The sequence below is a fragment of the Sciurus vulgaris genome, assembly GCF_902686455.1.
Source record: "Sciurus vulgaris genome assembly, chromosome: 10".
Classification (NCBI taxonomy): Eukaryota; Metazoa; Chordata; class Mammalia; order Rodentia; family Sciuridae; genus Sciurus; species Sciurus vulgaris.
Genome location: NC_136470.1, coordinates 82204699 through 82225290, shown reverse-complemented (window position 1 = coordinate 82225290; position 20592 = coordinate 82204699). Strand labels below are relative to the sequence as shown.

The window sequence follows — 20592 nt, the reverse complement described above, 5'->3', positions numbered from 1 at the left end:
ACCTCTGGTGATTTGCAAAGAGTTATTCATCCTGGAATAGAGTTCAGCACATGCTTATTAAGTGAGTAGTTATTAAGTGCATAGTATACTATTTGTCTATTTTTAGAGAATCTACAACTGATTGAGAATTATCTTCCTCTTCAAGGAAAATGGATGGGGGATGTATATATGAATGTATTTATGGCAGCCAGCCCCCCTTCTCATTTTTGATACTTAACGTAAACAAATTTCCTGTATAGTTCCACGTATGTATTGGATTAAAAAAAAATCACTACACTTTTAATGAAAATGGGAGAGAGTTCTAGTTTTATGTAATTTATTATTAATTATTTTATTTAAATGCTGTTTGACAAAATTTACAAGTTTGTGATGCTGTCATAATGGCAGAGCTTTATTTTGTTCATAACCTTTTTAATTTTTTGTCTGTGGAGCTCATTGTTCTTTGACTTTATTGACAGTTTTTCTTTGCCTTTTTTTTTTTTTTTTTGATTTATGAGCATTTCCTGAAGTCACTGTACCATTGCTAATTGTGTAAGAGGTGCAGAGACCCCTACCACAAAGTCCCATCCCTGGAAGAATTTGCATCTGAATGGGGAAGCACCTGTGTACTCCAGTTGAAGGACAAAAGAAGTTTCTAACTGTTGTGTTTTCCGAAGCAAGGAGGCAGAATTGCATCATGTTTTAGTATTCAAAAGAAACTCAGCTATAACACCCTAATTTTGGAAAAATGTCTGGGACACAGAGAAGAGGTTCCAGGACCCTTGAGCCTGAACGGGAACAAGGAGAACATTGTGAGATTCTGTGTTGAGGAAACTCATTTCAGCAGCATGTTGGGGGAGTACAATAATGGGGTTGGCTTGTAGCAAGAGCGCCCTGAGTTCTGGGTGAGTGAAAATGAACATGGGAGGGAAAAAGTTTGAGATATGGGAGAAAGAAAGCCCCAGTTCCAGTTAAATGTACTTGCAGGGAAAGGTGGTGAGGTAAGTTTATGCTGTTTATCTCTAGGAACTATTTATACTTTTACTTCCAAGTACAGTAAATGAGGGAAGGACCAAAGTTCCCTCCTGGTTTAAACCTGGCCTGGCTGTGATGAGTTTTTTGTAATCTCATTCTGGTTACTGATTTACAAAGTTGACTGGATGGTCGACTGTTTTCCAGCTTGTGTTAGAGTAGTAGTGCAAGGAATACATAGGGAGATCTTGAAGAAAAGGAGAAGAAACGGTAGATTGGGCAAATAATAGTTTGGTGTAAAGGAGATTATTGGAAGTTCTTAGTAAACTCTGAAGTGCTGCATAAGTCACTGTTTTTGATGACACAGCTGTCTGAATGTATGGGGATGTGTATTTCGTAACAGTTATTGAAGATCTTCTAGATTCTCTTCTAGAACAAGCCCTGTTCATATCTTGTGGGTTCACCTGCTTCAGTAAGAAGATTCAGGGTCAAATCACAATAACTGAATATCTTCAGTTCTGCTGTTCAGATATTAGAAAGTCATTAAGAAGAGTAGTGGTAAGATAATCAGTTATTCTTGTACCTGCTATCATATGCCAAACCATGATTTCATGTTTGTGGTTTACGATGTATGGTGTTCATAAACTGAAAGAAATGCATTTTAAAAATCACATTTAATTACAGAATTTAAAGTGGGATATATCAGACATTACAAAAAGCACAGGAAATACGGAAACCCAGGAACCTGAGCTGTGATGGCAGGGGCAGGTTGGGGGTGGGATATAGCTCAGTGCTAAAGTACCTAGCATGCATGAGGCCCTGGGTTGATCCCTAGCATTTCACAGAAAAAGAAAGAACACAACAATAACAACAAAAAACATCCCCCAAAACCTACCATTTAAATTAAATTAAATAGATGTTAGTTTTTTGGGTTTGTTTACTTTGTTTTTAAAGCAGAGGAACAGCATATATAGCTAAGGCACTAGTGCCTCTTCTCTTTCTAGCAGTAACCACACTATTTTGAATTCAGTTTGTGCCACTGTCATATAAGTATTTTTTTTTTTTTTTACTACAGGTGTAGCTATCCCTGAAATAAATATATGTATATTTAATGTATTAAAATACATATAAACTATATATTTATAATTCATAAAAGTTATAATTTTTATTGTAGCATGACATTAAAAACATGTCACATATACTTTGGCATAACTTGTTGACCTAATAACATAAGTGAAGTAGCTTCTAAACTTTTTTGACTATAATCTACAGAATGATATGTTTTACATTGTGACCTAGTACATATCATTTACGTTTGTATATATTTATATGGATAGCATGTATATAAAACTGAAAAATAGTTTCTCCAAACCATAGTCTCCTGTGTATGTGATATAGTCTGTCATTTTCTAGTCTACTTATTTTTAAAACACTTGTCTCAGACTTAGTAATTTGTTTTTATGACCTAATGATAGCTTGGCATACATGATTTGGAAAACATTACTGTCAGGAGTGTACTGGGTAGGCACCTGTAATCCTGACTATTTGGGAGGCTGAGACAGGATTGCGAGTTTGAGGCCTGCTGGGGCAACTCAGTGAAGTCCTGTCTTAATAAGTGTAAAGGACTGGGAATGGAGCTCAGTGGTAGGGTGCTGGATGAGCATACAGGAGTACCTGGATTTGATTCCCAGCACAGTGGGGAAGGCAGGAAGGAAAAGAAAAAAAAAATGTTACTCTAAGATTAATTTAAGAAAATTGATCTATGAAAGCATTAGGTTTTTTAGTATAATAAATATGCTTCAAAAATAAGAATATATTAAAATACTTTTTTTTAACATATGATTTGATTATCTTCATTTGGGTTAATCTATTCCAAATATTTATTGTCTGTAAATTAAATCTGTGCTTGACTTATCCACTTAAAAATTGGATATTGATTTAAGTGTTTTTGAGAATGTTGGTTAATACAGATTTCTTCTTTCAAGTCTGTTCTGACCATGATTTACCTGGAATCAAGGAGGGCTGTCACAGTGTCAGAAAAGTAAAGGTCTCTTGGCTGGCTTAGACACTGACTCCTTGCCCTGTCACCAGTGCACTATATATGTGATAAAACCCTTCTTCCTTCTGGTCCTGGTTTCCTCACCTATCAAATGAAGGTGTTCACTAGCTCATCTTGAAAGCACTCTCATTTTGTGAAATATCATATGATTTTGACCAGGGCCTCAAGTTATTAGATTTTTCTGAGAATGTAGCTGATGAAAAGAATAGAGCTTTCTATTGGAATTACTGGTTTTGTGATTACTGTTGAGCAGGTGGTAAGCAGGTGCTATTTAGTTTAATATGGTCTTGGGCTAGAATGATTCCTCCACTATAAAATTTTCAAAATAATTGTGATATCCCTTACTTTTTGTTGCAGTATTTCTCAATGAGGGACAGAACTGTTGTGATGTATATGTGAATGTACTTCAGTGCCTAGATGGCAGGGGAGTGTTCTTCATTCTGTTTTGATTAAGTGTTCTCAGTAGGCAAGTCCAAAGATTTAGAAAGAAATCCTAAACTGAGAGACCCTCCGGGATGTTATCTTGAGTCTCCTCCATTGCCATAATCTGAGGCCTCAGGGAATTTTTCCTTTTTTAAAAAAACATGTTACATGATGTTTGGAATAGAGTGAAAACTTACCACCTAAACCTCATGTCCTTGAAATAGCCCTTTGCATGATTAGCCCTTCATGTTTTTGTTTTGTTTTGTTTGTATGTTTCTTTAAAGAAACAAGTGTAAACTGGACCTTGGAGACCATCGCTTCCCAGATTTTTTCCTAATAAAACAGGCCAGCAGATGCTCTTGCCTTTATCTTCAGATGGAGGAAAAATTAGGGATAGATTCCTGGTTTCCTCTAGGGTTCTTGTTTTCTTTGGGTTTGTAGATTATATAGGGGCAGTTTTATGTGTAGAGACCTTGAAACCAAAGTCTAATTCCCATTAAAGAATGTGATTATTCTTGAAGTATACTTCTGTTTCTACCTGTAGGACTCTGAATGTTGTATTTTTCCTTAAAGACATTGGAATAGACATAAGTCTTCCAGGAGAGAATCCCTTGAACTATAGATGGCCGAGGCAAAGGCTATCTTGTGACTCCTCTGACAATACAAGAACTTAGCTCTTTTTCAATAGCAATTTACAAAGCATTATTGAATCTTCTCTTATTTTAGCAATTTACCCTCCCCTTATGGAAGTAAATTGGAATTTCTAGACCTCAGGGCTCTTATGGCTGTGATTGATATTATCACTTCAGACTAGGGGCCAGGGCTAACCATTATTTTGCGACACCTTGTTCTTGGCACTAAGCAGGCACAATTTGGATTTTTGTGAATGAAGATTTTCTACTCTATTAACATTATTTTATACCTTGTAAGTTATAAAGTCCGTCATTTCAAAATATTAGAATTTTTTTTAAGTAAACAAAATTGTTTTTATTAAAGTACTACTAATGAGCCTTCCTGTCTGCTCTTCCTCCCTCATGCTCTGCAGTGTGCCGGGATTTTGCTGTCTTGGAGGACCACACCCTGGCTCACAGCCTGCAGGAACAAGAAAGTGAGTAATGACCCTCATTCATGTGCCTTCAGTTTACCTTTTTATGTGGTAGCTTGAAGCTGATTAGGGTGTGGTAGGGATAGAACACAGTCACTAGGCTACACCATACATTCATTCTGAAGGAGTTTGTCTTGGCAAATGTCACCTGGGTAAATATTAAATTTCTGAGTGTTTTGAAGTGAGACTGCTATCAGGGATTAGAAGATTACTGAGTGGATAGTAGAACAAGAAGGGAGACCCAAGTGGGAGACAGTGGTTGTAAACATATCTGAGGTGTGTCAGAGGGTGGCATAAGAATCTATTCTTGCCCCTTAGAATAGGGCCCTGAACATTTTTCCAGGCAATAGTGGTATCTAGATTAGGTCATAGTGTGTATTTTTATGAATATTTATGTAATGTTCTGAAGGAAAATATATCTAAGTTATGCATATATTTGTGGGTTTATGATTTATGGATTATTAATTCTTGTGTCTATATAGAAAGAATTTTTAAATGCAGCTAAAAATAGAGTGTTAACATATAGTAACAGAAAGAACACTGGCCCTGCCTTAGAGTATTTGGGTAGGATTCCTGGCACTGCCACTTTGCCATGTGACCAAAAGCAAATTAAGTCTTTTTGATCCTCTTCTCATTCAATGGAAAACTGGGAATAACAATTCCTCCGCTGCCTGTCATACAGTGTTGTTGAGAACAAAATGAATTGGTGGATATGAAGCTATTTCTAATGATAAAGCTCTTTTTAAATTTAGTATAAGAGTTATTACTAACAAGGGAAAGCATTATAATTCTTTTCTCCAATTGTCTGTCTTAAGTTGAGCATCATTTGGCATCGAACATTCAGCGGAACCGTTTGGTCCAGCATGATCTCCAGGTTGCTAAACAGCTCCAAGAGGAAGATCTGAAAGCCCAGGCTCAGCTCCAAAAGCGCTACAAAGACCTGTGAGGACTTGGGGAGTGGGAGAGAGTGGTCAGGACTGTCTATGCAGCAACTTGGGCAGCAGAGAAGACCCTTCTTGTCCCTCTGATTCCTTTTACTGTTAGATTACAAATCCTACAGTAACTTTCCAATAGCTTTCTTGACAACTGTTCTTTGTTATTAGAACACTTGGCTAGGAACATGTAGAACATGGTGAACTCTTAACACTTAAGCTATTAAGACTTTGGGCCAGTTAGTCGACCTTGTTGAGATGTATATACTAATTTTGTCCTTTCTTTCATTTTTTGGTAAGCATAATGTTTTTAATGTTTGCTGTTGAAACTGGAAAAAAAAAATCCAGATAATTAAATATTTAAAAACTTCATTTCAAAGTCATGTTATCACCTCTAGATAACCACAGTATAATTGACATTTCAGTGAGCTTGCTCTCAAATTTTTTCTGTATGTCCGTGTTTGATTATTTGTGGATATTAATATCATACTCTATATAGCATTTGCAGAATCTTGGGAAAACAAGCCTGTCTTCCTGTAAAGTGGCCCTGGTAGGGTATGTGATATGGTAGTGGAGAAGAAGCATGGAGCTTTCCATTGGTGGTTATATGGATCACATTCCATTTCTGCCACATGTTTTCTTTGTGATCTTGGGGAAATGGTGTTATTTCTCTGAACCTCGGTCTTTTCATCTTTAAAATGTGACAGTGTTAACCTCTTAATGTCATTATCATGAGGATTAAGTGAGGTAAAAGTATGCAGTGACTCATAATATTCAGTAAATTGTGTTTATTATTTTGTAGGAAAAATTTTTCTTTATATTTTGTATTTTTATTATTTTCACCTTTGTTTTTTAGTGAACAACAAGACTGTGAAATTGCTCAGGAAATTCAGGAGAAGCTGACTATTGAGGCAGAGAGACGGCGCATTCAGGAGAAGAAGGATGAGGTATAACTTGGTTAATACCCTTCCACTTGATGGAGGAAGGAGTGCTCAGATCAGAGGCAAAAGGCTTTTTTGTTCTTAATTTTTAGTACTGGAGATTGAATCCAGGGGTGCCCTACTACTGAGCTACTGCACTCTAACTCTTTATTTTTTTATTTTTATACGGGGTCTAAGTTGCTGACATTGGTCTTGACATTGCGATCCTTTTGCCTCTGCCTCCCTAGATGCTAGGATTACTGGCTTCCATGACTACTTGGGGAGTCTCAGTGTAGATTTGCTGGACAGGCTTTGGAACTTTGCTTACTTGGGGTATAGTATTCTAAACATTTTTCTCTGTGGCTGTTTATTGCCTCTTGATCAGTTGGATAAGTGTCATAGTTTTTAGAGATGATAATGGATAAGGTGTGAATTAGTTTCCTAGGACTACTGAAACAAAGTACCACAAAGTTAGTAACTTAACACAACAGAAATTTATTTCCTCATAGTTTTGGTTAGAAATCTAAACTTGAAGTGTTGGCAGGGTTATGTTTTCTCTTCCCAGCTCCTGTTGACTCCTGTCTTTGACTTGTAGCTGCATCACTTCAGCCTCTGCCTTCATTGTCATATGGCATGCTATCGTCTCTTCTTATAAGGACACTAATCATTGGATTAAGGACCAACCTAAATCTAATATGAACTCAGGTTAACTAATTTATGTCCACAAACACCCTGTTTCTAATTATGGTTGTAGTCTGAGGTTCTGAGTAGAGAGAAAGTATTGGGAGTATTATTCAGCTCACTAAAGGTTTCTGTGCCTGGGTTATTCTTGGAGGTTTAGAGAAAACAGACTTTGAGTGGAGCCTGAAATAGAGTCAGGGATTATTAGTTTTTGCGAGTGGTCAGGAGCTGGTAGTTATTCTCATTCCCTTTCTTTTCTTGATGTTTTAACTTTCCTTTGATTTGTTGACTTAATCCGTTTGATTCTGCTTGATTTTTAAAGCTAAAAATGACTGAAATTAGCAGTAGTGCTTGGTTTGTGAAAAGACTTGAATTTTTAGTTAACTCTTATTTGCTTTGGTGTTATATGTTTGCAGTACTACATACAGACAGTTCTCAAGATACATTTAATATGAGAAACATCATTTTATTTCCATTTGTTTGAAAACAATATAAAGTTTGATGTTCAGATTCTAATTGTGTATCAGTTTACATCAATTTTGTGTCTCCCTTCTTTTGTCTCTATTGTGCCCTTCTTGGCTACTGTCTTGATTTATCATTTTCAATAGGAGGATGACCGTATGATTAGTTATGTAGCTTTGAGTGTTAAATAAACTTTGAGTGTTAAAGGGGGCGCTGTTAATAATTACATTCCTGGGACTGTGGGCAAACTGGAACATTTGATTACCCTATTAAATAGATGTGATAAGGGTCATCAATAAACTAGCCTGTTTATACTGCTATTTACACTGAGCCATTTTTGTTCCTCTAAGCCTTCTTATTCAAGGTCAGATTAGTATGAGACACCTGGTTTGAGTTTATTTCATTATTTGTTCTAGAAACAAATCATGATTATGTGATAATAAAACTAAAAGTAAGAGTTAGGGCTTATTTTGGGTCCTTGCTGTCAACACAGGCGGCTCTCTTTTCCTACAGGATGTTTTTTTCTCTATAATAAAGACTGCTTTAGGAATGAAACTGGGGACTGAAAGAAGTGATTATATTTTGTAGACAGTAAAGCTTCTATTTATAAAATAACAGAGGAGTTAATTGACTTCTAATAAATACTGCTGGTGTCTGAATTTTTCCCTCTCCATTCATGAAAACAAGATAAAAAGAGAAACTAAAACACTTTATTTTAGGCATGTAGAATCTAAATAGTAAGCAAAATAAGTGGTCTCACAAAATACTATATAAAATAAGCAAATGTAGTGATTGACTCTATTTTTCAGATGAAGAAGTTAAATCTTAAAGAAGTATCTATTTGCAGGTATAAGATGCCAGAGAACTATTTCTATGAGTTAGGCTGACTTGGATGTGAATTTTTAAAAATTTTTTACAGACTGCATTTTGATTCATTGTACACAAATGGGGTGCATCATTTCGTTTCTATGGTTGTGCATCATGTAGATTCATACCATTTGGATGTGAATTTTAATTCTTAACTTTTAGCTCAGAAAGTATTGCCTGCTACTTATGAGCAGCCCTAGATGATATATATATATATTTATATTTTATATATATACATATTTTTTTTTTCTTTTGTTTCCTTGTAGAGTCTAGTTAGTAACTTAATCAGCAGTAGGGATGTGGAAAATTCTCTGGATTTCCACCTAAATCTTTTAGAGGTTTTTGGAGTTAATTCTCTTAGGTAGTTTATAGCCTCCTAAAATGAATAGATGTAAAGACCAAAGCCTCTTTCAGTATGGGACAGAGATTTATTTCTGAACAGCATTGTCATGAGAAGTAATGGAGTTTTACAGCTTTGTGAGGGTAAATTAGCTTTTCCAACTTTGTTATGATATAATTTGTTAACTGAGCACAGATGTAAATAAAGTAGTGTTTCCATGCAGGAAGACAGATGTAGAAAAGTGGAGGGAAAACTTTTTTTGTCTTCTTACTTTATGGACACCTTCCATTTTCTTTCTTTTTCTTTTCTTCTCCTTTTCCTCCTCCTCCTATTTTTCTCTAACTTTTTTTTTTTTTTTTTTTTTTTTTTTAGTCTTTTTTAATGTTGTGCCTTAAATACAGTAAATTTCTCTCTAGGTGCCCTGTTGAAGGGACTTGCTGCCCGTGGGTGTGCTATACTATGAGTTTGTGATTAATAAAAGTAGGTTAAGAGATACTGAGATTTCTCTTCTGTCACACCACAAGCATTTGTCAGTGTTTTTAATAAAGCCAAGGAATACATTTTTACTTGATTTGACTTAGCTGTTGTTCTTAAATAAAACTCTGGAGTGTGTGTGATTTGAACGTTATTCCAAATATACATGAATGTGCAACTATTTTTAGGAAAAAAAAACTTTTTTTTTTGGCATAAGTAAACATTAGTATGGCCAAGCATGTCATGAAGCATTGTGGCACTGGTTCAACAGTTTGAAACCATTTATAATATGAACTGTTCAGGGATAAATTAAGTAAGCAATTTACATTAAAAAAATGAATCTAGTGGGAGTCCTGGTACTTATTTATAATACTATTAGGTGACTAGAATTTCATGATAAAAGAATATTTATATAAGTTGGTAATATTTAGAAACTAACTCAAATAGCAACACATTTTAGTTATTAGAAAAAAGTTCTGTATTTTGAAACAAAGATAAATTTATGTTTACATGAACAAAAAGGGAGATGGGAGGGAAGCTTCTAGTTGAGAAAGTTCCTCCTCTCTCTTATCTTAGTTATGTTGATGTTGTTTACACCCATAGAGTTGACATTGTCCTGTTTTAGTTTTATAAGATAACTCTTTGGGGATTATATCTGCTTTGAGAGCTATACTGAGTTATATGTTAATGCTAATTGCTAGTTGTTTTTTTTTTCCTTTCAAGCAGTCAGTTGATAACCACATTTTTAGATCTCCTTTTGATTGTTTTAAATATATTTTCTCTTTTTGAAACCCACACAATTGTGGGATAGAGAAGAAAACTTAAGGAGAAATAACCCTGATATAAATCATATAAACCATTACAGTACTCTAAGGAACTCAACACTATGATTTGATAATCTGTTATCTACTTGGGAGAGATGTACCCAGCTCCCCTGGGCTCTACCTTGCATGTCTTATACTAATAGTTTTGCTTTTGACCCTTAATAAATAGATAAAGACTAGGGATATTTACCCTATATTCTGATTCACTATCGATCCACTGTTTGGTTCCTTGAAAGGTATCAGTAAATCTATGTTTTCATTAAAATGACTTTCTAATATCATTCTAGAGATCCTTAATTGTTCCCTTTCTTATGATTATAGTTTCAAAGTTTCAGAGTTGAGTAAGCTTGGATAACAGAAAAGGGAGAGGTGAGATATAATACTAAGTTCCCATTCCAGTTAGTGTACTTCCTGGAAAGTTTTCTTGGAACAGGGTTATTTCCACATATTTGCCCAAAATAAGTTTACCTGATGAGTTAAAAAAAAAAAATTAAAAATGACTTTGAAAGGGTTTAAGAGTTTCTATAGATATGTTTTCCCAAGTTATGTTGGGTAGAAAACAAATTCCACAAGTTTCATATTTTTTGAATAATAAGGGACTCTCAAAGTGAGTTTAGAAAATTCTAGGTTAAAGAAACACAATATGTGTCTTTAATTAAAGATTGAAATATATTAATATGCATTTTGAAGAATTAGATGTGGTACATACTTTCATTTGAAGGCCTTTTTTTTTTTTTTAAAGACATGAGTTCTGTGTTCTTCAGAACAGTTTGGTGAATGCTGTTCTAGACTAGACTAACCTTTAACAGGAAGGAAGGATTGAGGAGGTTATATCAAAGGTGACTAAGCTGGTTAGCTATGTCCATGCACGGTGACTAATAATTGTCTTCTTTAGCTTGTTTCAAAGGAAATCACTTCATTATGAAATCTCCTAACTGAATTCATTGATCAGTAATGTTGGAAAGCAGGGAAGAGTAGTGACTTGTGCTAAACCCTACCTGTAATATAGTGGAAGTTTTCCATTGAATCTTTTCCCTTCTTCAAGTCTAGCAAATGGTTTCTTCATTCCCAGGAGAAACTTCCTCAAAAAAGATCTATGGGCAAAAGGCTTGGGTGCTGAGGTGCATATTATAATTGTATTATTTTTCTATTTGATTAAAACCATGTCCTTGACTAGCTAATGCATTATAAAGAAGGGACATGATTCTTGTTTCTCTCCTAGTTCTTCACATTGGGAGAGTGTTTATTATTGTATATTCATTAGTACTAAATTCAATAGCAGGAAAGCAATTATAAGGTCCCTGGAGTGTAGCTTATTAATTTCCGCTGGCAGTTGGGCCCGGTAATATTCCTTTGTATTTTTTCCCTCAGTTATAATGGGAAGTTATGGTTTTGTGTGAAACACACCACTTAGAAAATTATTGGGTGCTTAGTAAAAATGATAACTCAGAGAAGTGTTTGCATTTCTTTCTACTTCCCTAGTCACTTGCGTAAGAATGTGGGAACATATACTTAACAGATTATAGTTCGGGGAAACAAACGATTTATCCCACCCCTATTTCCCATCCTAACTGGTTGATATATTACTTTCTTAGATATCAGAGTAATGAAACTGACATAGGCATTGGTGCCTGGTAAACATGCACAGATTTATTAAAATGTTGCATTAAGGAGTCAAACACATTTGACTTAAAGATTGAATAGTTCAGTTTTCATTATACAGATACAGAGTGGAAGCCCAAAAGAAATTCATACTAGTAGTTACTGTTTCTCATCTAGTGTCTTGTTAAAGCATCTCTGCTTGAATTGGAAGGGAAAGGACAACCATCTTAACTTTCAGACTTAGGGGATAATTTTTCCATCAAAGTGTTAGCAATTCAAGTTTTAGGCATGAGAAGTATAATTGTGTTAAGTAGGATTGTATTATTTATCTCTCATTCTGAGTTGGAATATTTTGTGAATGCCCACTCAAGTGTCTGACACTGTATAGTATGGACTTTTAAAAATGGATTATCTACCAAAATAAATGTGTGTATATATACACGCATATATGTGTAAGGCTAGTTTGATAAATAGTTAAAAAAAAAAAAAAAAAACCTGAGTATATAGTGAATCATTTCTATTTCACCTAGCTTTAGCATCCAGCATTTTGGCAGAAGTGTGAAAACAGTCTGGTTCATTCATTCACATGAATTTTTTTAAATTGCTTTGTAGTCTTATTCATCTGGACAGATTCAGAAGATTTCAAAAGAATAGTAATTTTTGGTTCAAATTTTCATCATTGACATCTAAGCAGTTCTTGTATTCCTTATTTATTATAAATGTAAAGAAGTACCTCTGCTTGTTATTACTGTTTGCACCAGTGAATATTGTCGCCATATTTGTTATGAACCTCTAGGTATCTGATGACAAAAGTATACATGAGCATAAAAATTTATATGCTGTTTTATAGGACTTTCATAGAATAACCTTCAGATTTAGAACATTGTCATTCTCCAGCCCAAAACCTTTAATAACTCTTCATGTTCTACATTTTGGGCTCCAGACTTCCTATGATTCTTTGGGAGGAGTGCTTATGATTCAGCCTGACTGTCTTTCTCACCTTTCTCTTTAACACCTCGTGGCTTGAGTTCTGACTGGACTGTTGGACATCTCCTAGACTGATGGCCATTTAAACATTCGCAACATTCACTCTTTTCTCTGTTGAAATTCAGGTCTTCATTCAAAGCCTAACACAATGCAAAGTTTTGTACTAATTCCTATAAGCAGAAATAATATTCCATCTTTTGTATTCTCATTTAACCTTTTTTTGAGGCGTTTATAATTCATAAATTTATTGCAATTATTTGCATGTCCTTTTGTTTTCATGCAGGGATGGTAATATTTTGGGGAGCAGGGTTGGAATGTTATCACTCTCTTCCTTACAGTGTCTTTATAATTTATAAAGTTTTATAAATTACTGTGTCCTTCCCCATCCAGACTTACTGAATCCAGCTTAGATGAAGGATTCACAAATGTGTATTTTAAAAATTCTGTTGTATAGTTAGCTTTAGGCAGTACTGTTTGAATTTCTTGAGATTAGGTTAGACTTAACTTCCAATTAGAAAATTAAAGCCTGCTTTACTTATCTAGATTGGGTGCCACTGCCATCAAACAATCATCTGTGGCATTTGGATAACATGAGACTAATGCCAGAAAGTGTGGGAGCCATGGACAAAGGCCATAAAAGCTGGCTAGTAGAATATTGAACTTCTAGTTCAATACAGAGTGGAAACCCAAAAGAAATTCATACTAGTAGTTACTGTTTCTCATCTAATGTCTTGTTCAAGCATCTCTGCTTGAATTGGAAGGGAAAGGACAGTAGTTGAAGTTTGTTCATTCCCTTGTGTTTATTTTCATTCCCTCTTGTCTTTGCAGGATATAGCTCGCCTTTTGCAAGAAAAGGAGTTGCAAGAAGAGAAAAAGCGAAAGAAACATATTCCAGAGTTCTCTGGAGCCAGTGCTTATGGAGATAGTTACTTTTATGAAGATGGAGGTAACCATCCCTGTATTATGACCTACTCTATCTTCAGGCAAAACTACAAGACACTCTTTTGATTCTGTCCATAGAGTGACCTTAGGGACCTAGGAATATTTCTCTTTATCTCCAGGTATTGGGTACATTTAGATTTGTGGTGAGATTCTATTTATAATTCAATAAATTTATCTGTTCCTTAGTCGGAGAATCAGAGCCATTTTTATGACTTTTAAAACTTAAATATGGCTTTGTAAGATTTGGCATGTATTCTGTGCTGCAGTCTCTTGGAGTGATATATTACTTTGTAAGTACATAAAATAGAGTGTGGAAAATGGTGGATGAGTCTCTGGACTTAAACTTCTCTTAAAGAAGTCTGGGCATTGCAGTTTTAAATAGCAAATTGGTGTGAATAAAGAAAATACATCATACATCAATTTCTGGGTAACAAAACTCTTTTTTTCCTCATGCTTTCTCGCCTTTTAAATCTAAGCCAGTGATTTAGCTGCTGATGACAAACAATACTAAATTTTGAGATGCATTGTTCATTTTTCGATTTTGATGCTTTCTTTGCTCTTTGATTCCCATATAATGTGTAAGGGAATGGAGTTCTACCAGAGTGTCACTTCTCTGGTGTATGCTTTTGCGGGTGTGGTGGTGGTAGTTGTGGTGGTGGTGATTCTTTATCTTAAATATGTGTTGGGAAATGAGTATTTGCAAGTAAGTTCAGCTGTTGACAAAGATCTGCCTAAGGAATGCATTTCATGTAGTTTCAAGAGTCACTATTGAACTTCAGCTTGAAGAGTGTACCTAGGGTAACCAGTAAACAAAACCTAAAGACAACTTCTAGACAGTAGAATTGTAAGGTCAGTGATCCCAAAGGACCTTGCAAAACCAGTTATCAACTGCTCTCTAATTCAAAAGGTAAGTATGGGTTTGTCTTTAATGAGTAGAATGCATAGGTAGATGTAGGATTATTATAGTTTGAGTATTATCTTGAGAAGTCACATTTTTTGCACTAAATTTACTGTGATCGGTAGAGCTCAGCTCTCTTGCCTATTTCGTAATCAGGTTGATTCTGTTTGTTGCTTGATACTTTCTTTCTCCATAAGTGAAATGCTCAGATCTTTTTTTTTGATAACCATCTTTTTTTTATGCTAGTTTTTTCCTGCTGAAATGATATGTTACATCATTTAAAAAGAAAGAAAAGTTAGTACCACATTTTGCTATACTGGAGACCAGAATGTAGAGTTATTCTTCAGCTTTAATTCAAATCTCAGAAACATTATCTTGTATTTTTTTTTGTTTTTTTTAAATTTTTAATTCTGTTCTGGAGGCATGAATACTATAAATAAGAGTAACTGTTTTGAATTTTAAGTCCAAACATTAGTATAGCAAGTAATTAGGAATACCAAAATATTATTGTTGGTTTTGATTTTGAGAGGGGCTCTTGTTGTATTACCCAGGATGACCTCAAACTCAGGATCCTCCTGCCTAACCTTCCCAGGTAGCTGGAATTATAGACATGTGCCAGCATGCCTAAAGTAGTAATTTTAACCTGATTCTATTAATACCTATGCTAGTTTGAAATGAAACTCAAACCTATTTGTTTTGACTAGACTATCATCATCCTGATTGATCTCTAGGCAGGAGACTGTTAAAAATTTAGTGGTTTCTCAGACACATGAAATACACGTTATAAAAACAATCTATTTTAACTATTTTTATAAATTTGTAGAGTGGCATATATGCTTATTTTGAGGGAATTGAGTGTGTATTGAAGAATAGGAAGGGGTGAACTGTGCATGTGTGTGTAGATACTAGAATTTCTCTTGCCTCAGCTATGGTGGTATTGAGAGATTCCATATTGGTAAATATGTGATCCTCAATTTATATGCCTTTAGTTAGGCCAAAGAGAAAGACTTCCACAGAGATCATATTATAATTCAGCTCATATTTACAAAGCAGTTTTATGTTGTTTGCAGTGGTCCTTTCCCAACACATCTGGAATATTCTTTAATGGTACTTCTATCTTTGTTTGTAGTTTGCTTTTTGCCTTACTTGCATAATCACATTATATCATTATAGAAACAGTTGTTCTTCCAACTTTTGTTTTGCTTAAACTTTAATAATTTAATCTTTTAAAAAGACTATGTATAGATGTTCTAAAAATTTGAAATTATCCAAAATGTTATCAAATTTATTCACTGTTAAATCATTTATATTATTCATTTGTGAGTCCATGTTTTTCTTTCAAAGCCACTCACTCTGTATTATAGTCATATTTGTGATTTATTTTTTTTAAAGTCATGGTCCTTGAAGTCATATGATTATGGTTCAAATCCTGTTCCTTCTTTAGAACAATTGTAATTTTAACAAAGATATCTACTATAAGATCGCTAAGCCTTGTTTTCTCATCTGTAAAATAGAATTTTTAAAACATCATTCACATAGATGTTGAAAAGATCAAATAATGTAATTTTGGTGAAGAATTCATAAACTCTAAAGTACTATTTTTATACATACATGAATTTTGTTATGTGTGTATAATATAGTATTTATCTAAAACATTTTATTTTGAATGATAAACATGGAAGTATGCATATATATATGTGTGTGTATGTGTATATATGTATGTGTGTGTATACAATGAGGGAGTTATTTATATTTGCCAGATAACTTGGTCTCAAGAAGCATCTTATTCTCAGTCCTCAGATGGAAGGGGTTTTAAAGGATTCAAACAGATATCCCACCTTTGTCTCTTTTTCCCTCAAATTTATAAATATCACAATAGGTGAACTAGAAAATTTTTTCCAATTCTGAAAATATAGTGACAATTCTGTAACAATAATTTCAACACGTGTTCCTAGAATAAAATTATTGGTTTACGTTCAACAGAATTAAAAAAAAAATCACAGCCTCATAAATTCATATCAAAACTAAACCTTTTCGGTTTCCTTTGGTCTTAAAGGTAGACCTCATTCATATAGCTCTCTGGGCATATTGGTATCAACACTGTAAAACATTGTTTCCTGAATGTGGTTGTCATTTAATAACTGGTCATATCACATTAATTTACTGCACTAGCTAAATGATTCTTGCTCAGTTATCAAATAGACCTAAAATAATAGTTAAAAGAGCAGATTTTTTTTATCATAGAGAGTAATTATTTTGTTTCACTTTTTTATGTCAAATATAAATTTAACCATAAATTGTAGAATTAAATACTTGTACAGGTTGTTTTGAACATAGAGTTTAATACAGATTTATCCTTGAAGATTTCCTTTTCTTCTGGAAAATATAAGAAGAAACTGAGATTTTGGGATGGAAGCTATATAATCAGTGTTGCATTTAGCACGTGACTCCCCTTTACACTATCAGATTAACAGTATCAAATCAACCAAACAGTAAAAACACCTTAAAAACTAAGAAAACATAGTCCTTTTTTTTTCCCCTTCTACATCTCATCAAATAGTGGTAGCTCTTTTAAATATAATTCAGCAAATGATTAATTATGTTAGCTGTATTAGCAATTTTCCATGGAATTAGGATTTCTTTATTTCCCAAATATATTAAAAATTTTTTAAAAACATTAAAATCAATACATTCTTGCAAGGTGCATATTAATTTGCTTTTTTTTTAAAGTTTGCTTAAATGAGACAAAAGCATCCATGTATGTGCTATTTTGAAGTTTCTATTAAGTTTGGGGATTTATATATTTATTACAAGCTGTATCATAGAGTGTTTTGAAATATATTTAGGAAGCAACCCATTTTTATGTATTCCATTATGGCATTCCTTTTTAATTTTTTCCTTTGCCAAGTTTCACTAAAATTGGGAACAGAATTATTAAAAGATAATAGGGTCATTTATTCACTTAAAATTCTCCTCTTCATCTCTTCCACACTGAACTGTGATAAAGGGCTATTCTTTGAAGTATCTGGGAATATTTGCTTTGGCCACTTAAGGGAAGCAGGTATAGAAATACCAAGATCTGTGGACTATGTCTCATAATTAAGCAGAAACTAGCAACATTGTGTAATTTTATTGTCATTTCCACTAGGAATATTTCAGAGCCTGTGACTGAAATGACAAGTCTTAAGTTTTTTCTGTTTTATAATACTTTTCTCCCTACTTTTTACCGCATGCTAGTACCAAATAGGTTTTGTAAAGTAAACTTTAATGTTCAACAGCTTTATTTTTTTTTGTTATTGGCAAATATGAAAGTACTCCATAAATTCTGCCTGATCAAGATCAAGTTCTTCTTTGAGATTTCACTTTAGTTTTCCACTTTCTGACTGTATACCCAGAATTCTTCATGTATATATGGAGTATTTCAATACTCATCCTTTCTGCTCAGTTTGTTAAGCAGTTTTCTCCATTTTTAAAATATTAAACTTGGGCTCTGACTTCCTCTATGTAATGAGTTAATACTCTCATTAAGTTAATCTGCATTTTTATTTTTCATATCCCTATACCTCCATTCAGACCAGCCAAGGTCAAGGAGGGCCAGGGAATTGGGTTCTGGATACTCAAGGTCTTGTAAACTACAAAGTGATGGAAAGACTATGAAACAGAAGAAAGAGAAAACAAGACATCCACCGGAGAACTTGGAAGAGTTGGAAAAACGCTGTTCACTGGAGAGTTCCCTTTCATCCTCTAGCTGGGGCAGAGTGAGAGATGATGTCCAAATTACCAGAGAGCAGCATGAAAGAAAACAGTCTAGTCAGGAGAAACTCCAGAGACTTCCACTTCCCAAGATCAGTGGTGATGTGTTTCTGAGCGCTGAATGTGATGACTGGAAGGCTAATGGTAGCCATCGAACTCGTAATTGGGGAAAACAGTCCCAACACCAAGATCGACTTTCACCAAAGTCCTCACAGAAAGCAGGGCTTCAGGAAACTGTGTATGGGAGGGACCATGGGCAAGGTGAGCACAGAAAAAGGAGACACAGGCCCAGGACTCCTCCATTCTCAGAGAGTGAGGAGCAGCACCATCACCATGACACAGGTAATAAAGGACCACCCCATTGGAAGTCTTGGTATCATGTACAAACATACAAACCAATGCATTTAGTAAGCGTCTTAAGAAGACCTTCCTCCTTTTTGGTTTGTAATCATGTCCTCAAAACAAATTCTGGAGCCTAATGTCTGTAAAGGTATTTATTCAATCTTAGGTCTTTAGGAAGAAGGAAGATATCTTACCTTTCCCTTCTATGAGAATGCACTGATTCCTTAGAAGATTCTTCCAGATCCAGGTTTCGATTGGAGGTGCTCAAATGTCCTTCTTCATTTACCAAGACCATACATAGGAAATTTTAATACCTAATGAAAGCTCCTGAATTTCACATTTGCTTTAGTGAACCCAAAAGATCTGGTGATATTGCCTTAATAACAGTGCCTGCCAATAAGACTGGAAATACTTTATTTTCTAGACCTTATATCTTTCTCATCTGTAAAATGAAGAATTGGATAAGCAGTCTTTTAATACAGTGTTTACAAATTGTCAGATTCAGATGGACTGTTTCCTAAAAATGCAAATTTCTGTCAGTTTGGGCGTGGTTTAGACCTGGAGGTAATTCTTATGAATTTAGAGTTTAAAAACTGTTGCATTGAGTTACTTTTTGTGCTCTTTCTCCAATTCTAACTTTGTACTTGGTGTTCTAACATGCCAACACAAGTAAGTTCTTGTATCTATATAGAAATCAGGTGAATATTAGAGGTAGTCCTCAATGTTTTGGCACATCTCAGGCTTAACTCTGAAGTCCATTGTTGACATAGTAATGACTCTCTTCACGTTTTCTATGTGCCTACCACACTGTCATAGCACTCTACTCTCTGATATTTTAATTGATCATATTCATCATCCTGTTTTCTTTTAGTTCTTGCTGGGCAAGAGGTACCAAGGAGAGCCTGTGTGGTCTAGTCATGCTCTACTTGTGGTTGGGAAACTGGTTTCTAGGCTGTAGATTCAAGGTGGTTCCATTGATTTTTTTCCCTATCATATTATCTCTAATTAAAGGACTTGGTTATAAGGAAAATTAAAACTTGATTTAGCAAGCCATACTGAAAATCTACCACAAATATTCTTGGCTTGGGCCTTTGTACTTGGATCTGAGCCTTGGAAGGTTATCAGTCAAGCCAAAAATAAAGATATATAAACACACACTCCCAAATTAGATAACAGTGTGTTAGGGAAACATGAACAAAGAGCTGTGGGGGCATAGAGAAGACAGTAGGATCATGAGGAAGTTATATTAATTGAAATTTAGAAAGAGTTCTAAAGATGATGAGTGTGGGGTAATGAATGGTGACTACATTGACCTCTTCATTTCTGGTTCTGTGAATCTGACCTTATAAAAGTGCTCTGAGAGCTGGTTAGTCTTTGTGGCTTTAAGTTATGTTCTGGGGTGTTTTAAATAGGCTTAGAAAGCATGAAACTAAACACTGCAGTTGTGGAGGCAAATGTTTCATTTTATATTGCTAGTATAGGATTTAAAAAAAAACAATGTGTGGAGGTAGGTATTATGGTTACACTGTAAACTGCTTAGTGTCTATCATTTGATATTTACATTACTTTATAAATTTTGCCTTCCCAGGCCCTGTCAGCATTTGATTTTACAACCCTCCTGGAGTAGGCCAGAGGATTATGTTAAAATGTAATATCTAAGTACTGCTGGCTACACTTACTGTTGAAGAAAACTCAATTTTTAAAGTTGTTAGCAAAAGCCAAAGTTTTATTTAACTTAATGAAGAGCCTAGCAAGAGGACCAAAGCTAGTTCTAAGAGCATTTTCAAAACAACACTTAAAGAGTTAGTTGAAAAAGGAATGCAAGATAAAATTGCTCAATTAAATGATTGGTTTACTTTTTACAGGGCAATAACCATACCTAACCTTTGAGAGTACTTCTCTCGGACTGTGTATCTGTATCAGCTTATTATTGTTTTTTGTTGTTGTTTTTTTTTTTGTTTTTTATTCTTGAAGTTAGCTTCTAACCTCTCTGGGACATGGAATATTTGCACTTTTCTTTTATGAATTGT

At 34.5% G+C, this 20592-nt stretch overlaps 1 protein-coding gene across 2 annotated transcripts in view; it reads left to right on the top strand.

Annotated features, from left to right (window-relative positions):
• CCDC50 (coiled-coil domain containing 50) overlaps nt 1-20592 on the top strand; it is a 71015-nt gene that overhangs the window by 32876 nt on the left and 17547 nt on the right. The window contains exons 2-6 of one of the 2 annotated variants that reach the window (XM_079154977.1): nt 4479-4541; nt 5354-5480; nt 6327-6417; nt 13456-13573; nt 18041-18562. In XM_079154977.1, the coding sequence (XP_079011103.1) occupies nt 4479-4541; nt 5354-5480; nt 6327-6417; nt 13456-13573; nt 18041-18562 (921 nt within the window). The remainder of the gene's footprint in view (nt 1-4478; nt 4542-5353; nt 5481-6326; nt 6418-13455; nt 13574-18040; nt 18563-20592) is intronic. The other variant, XM_079154978.1, reaches the window with a different exon arrangement.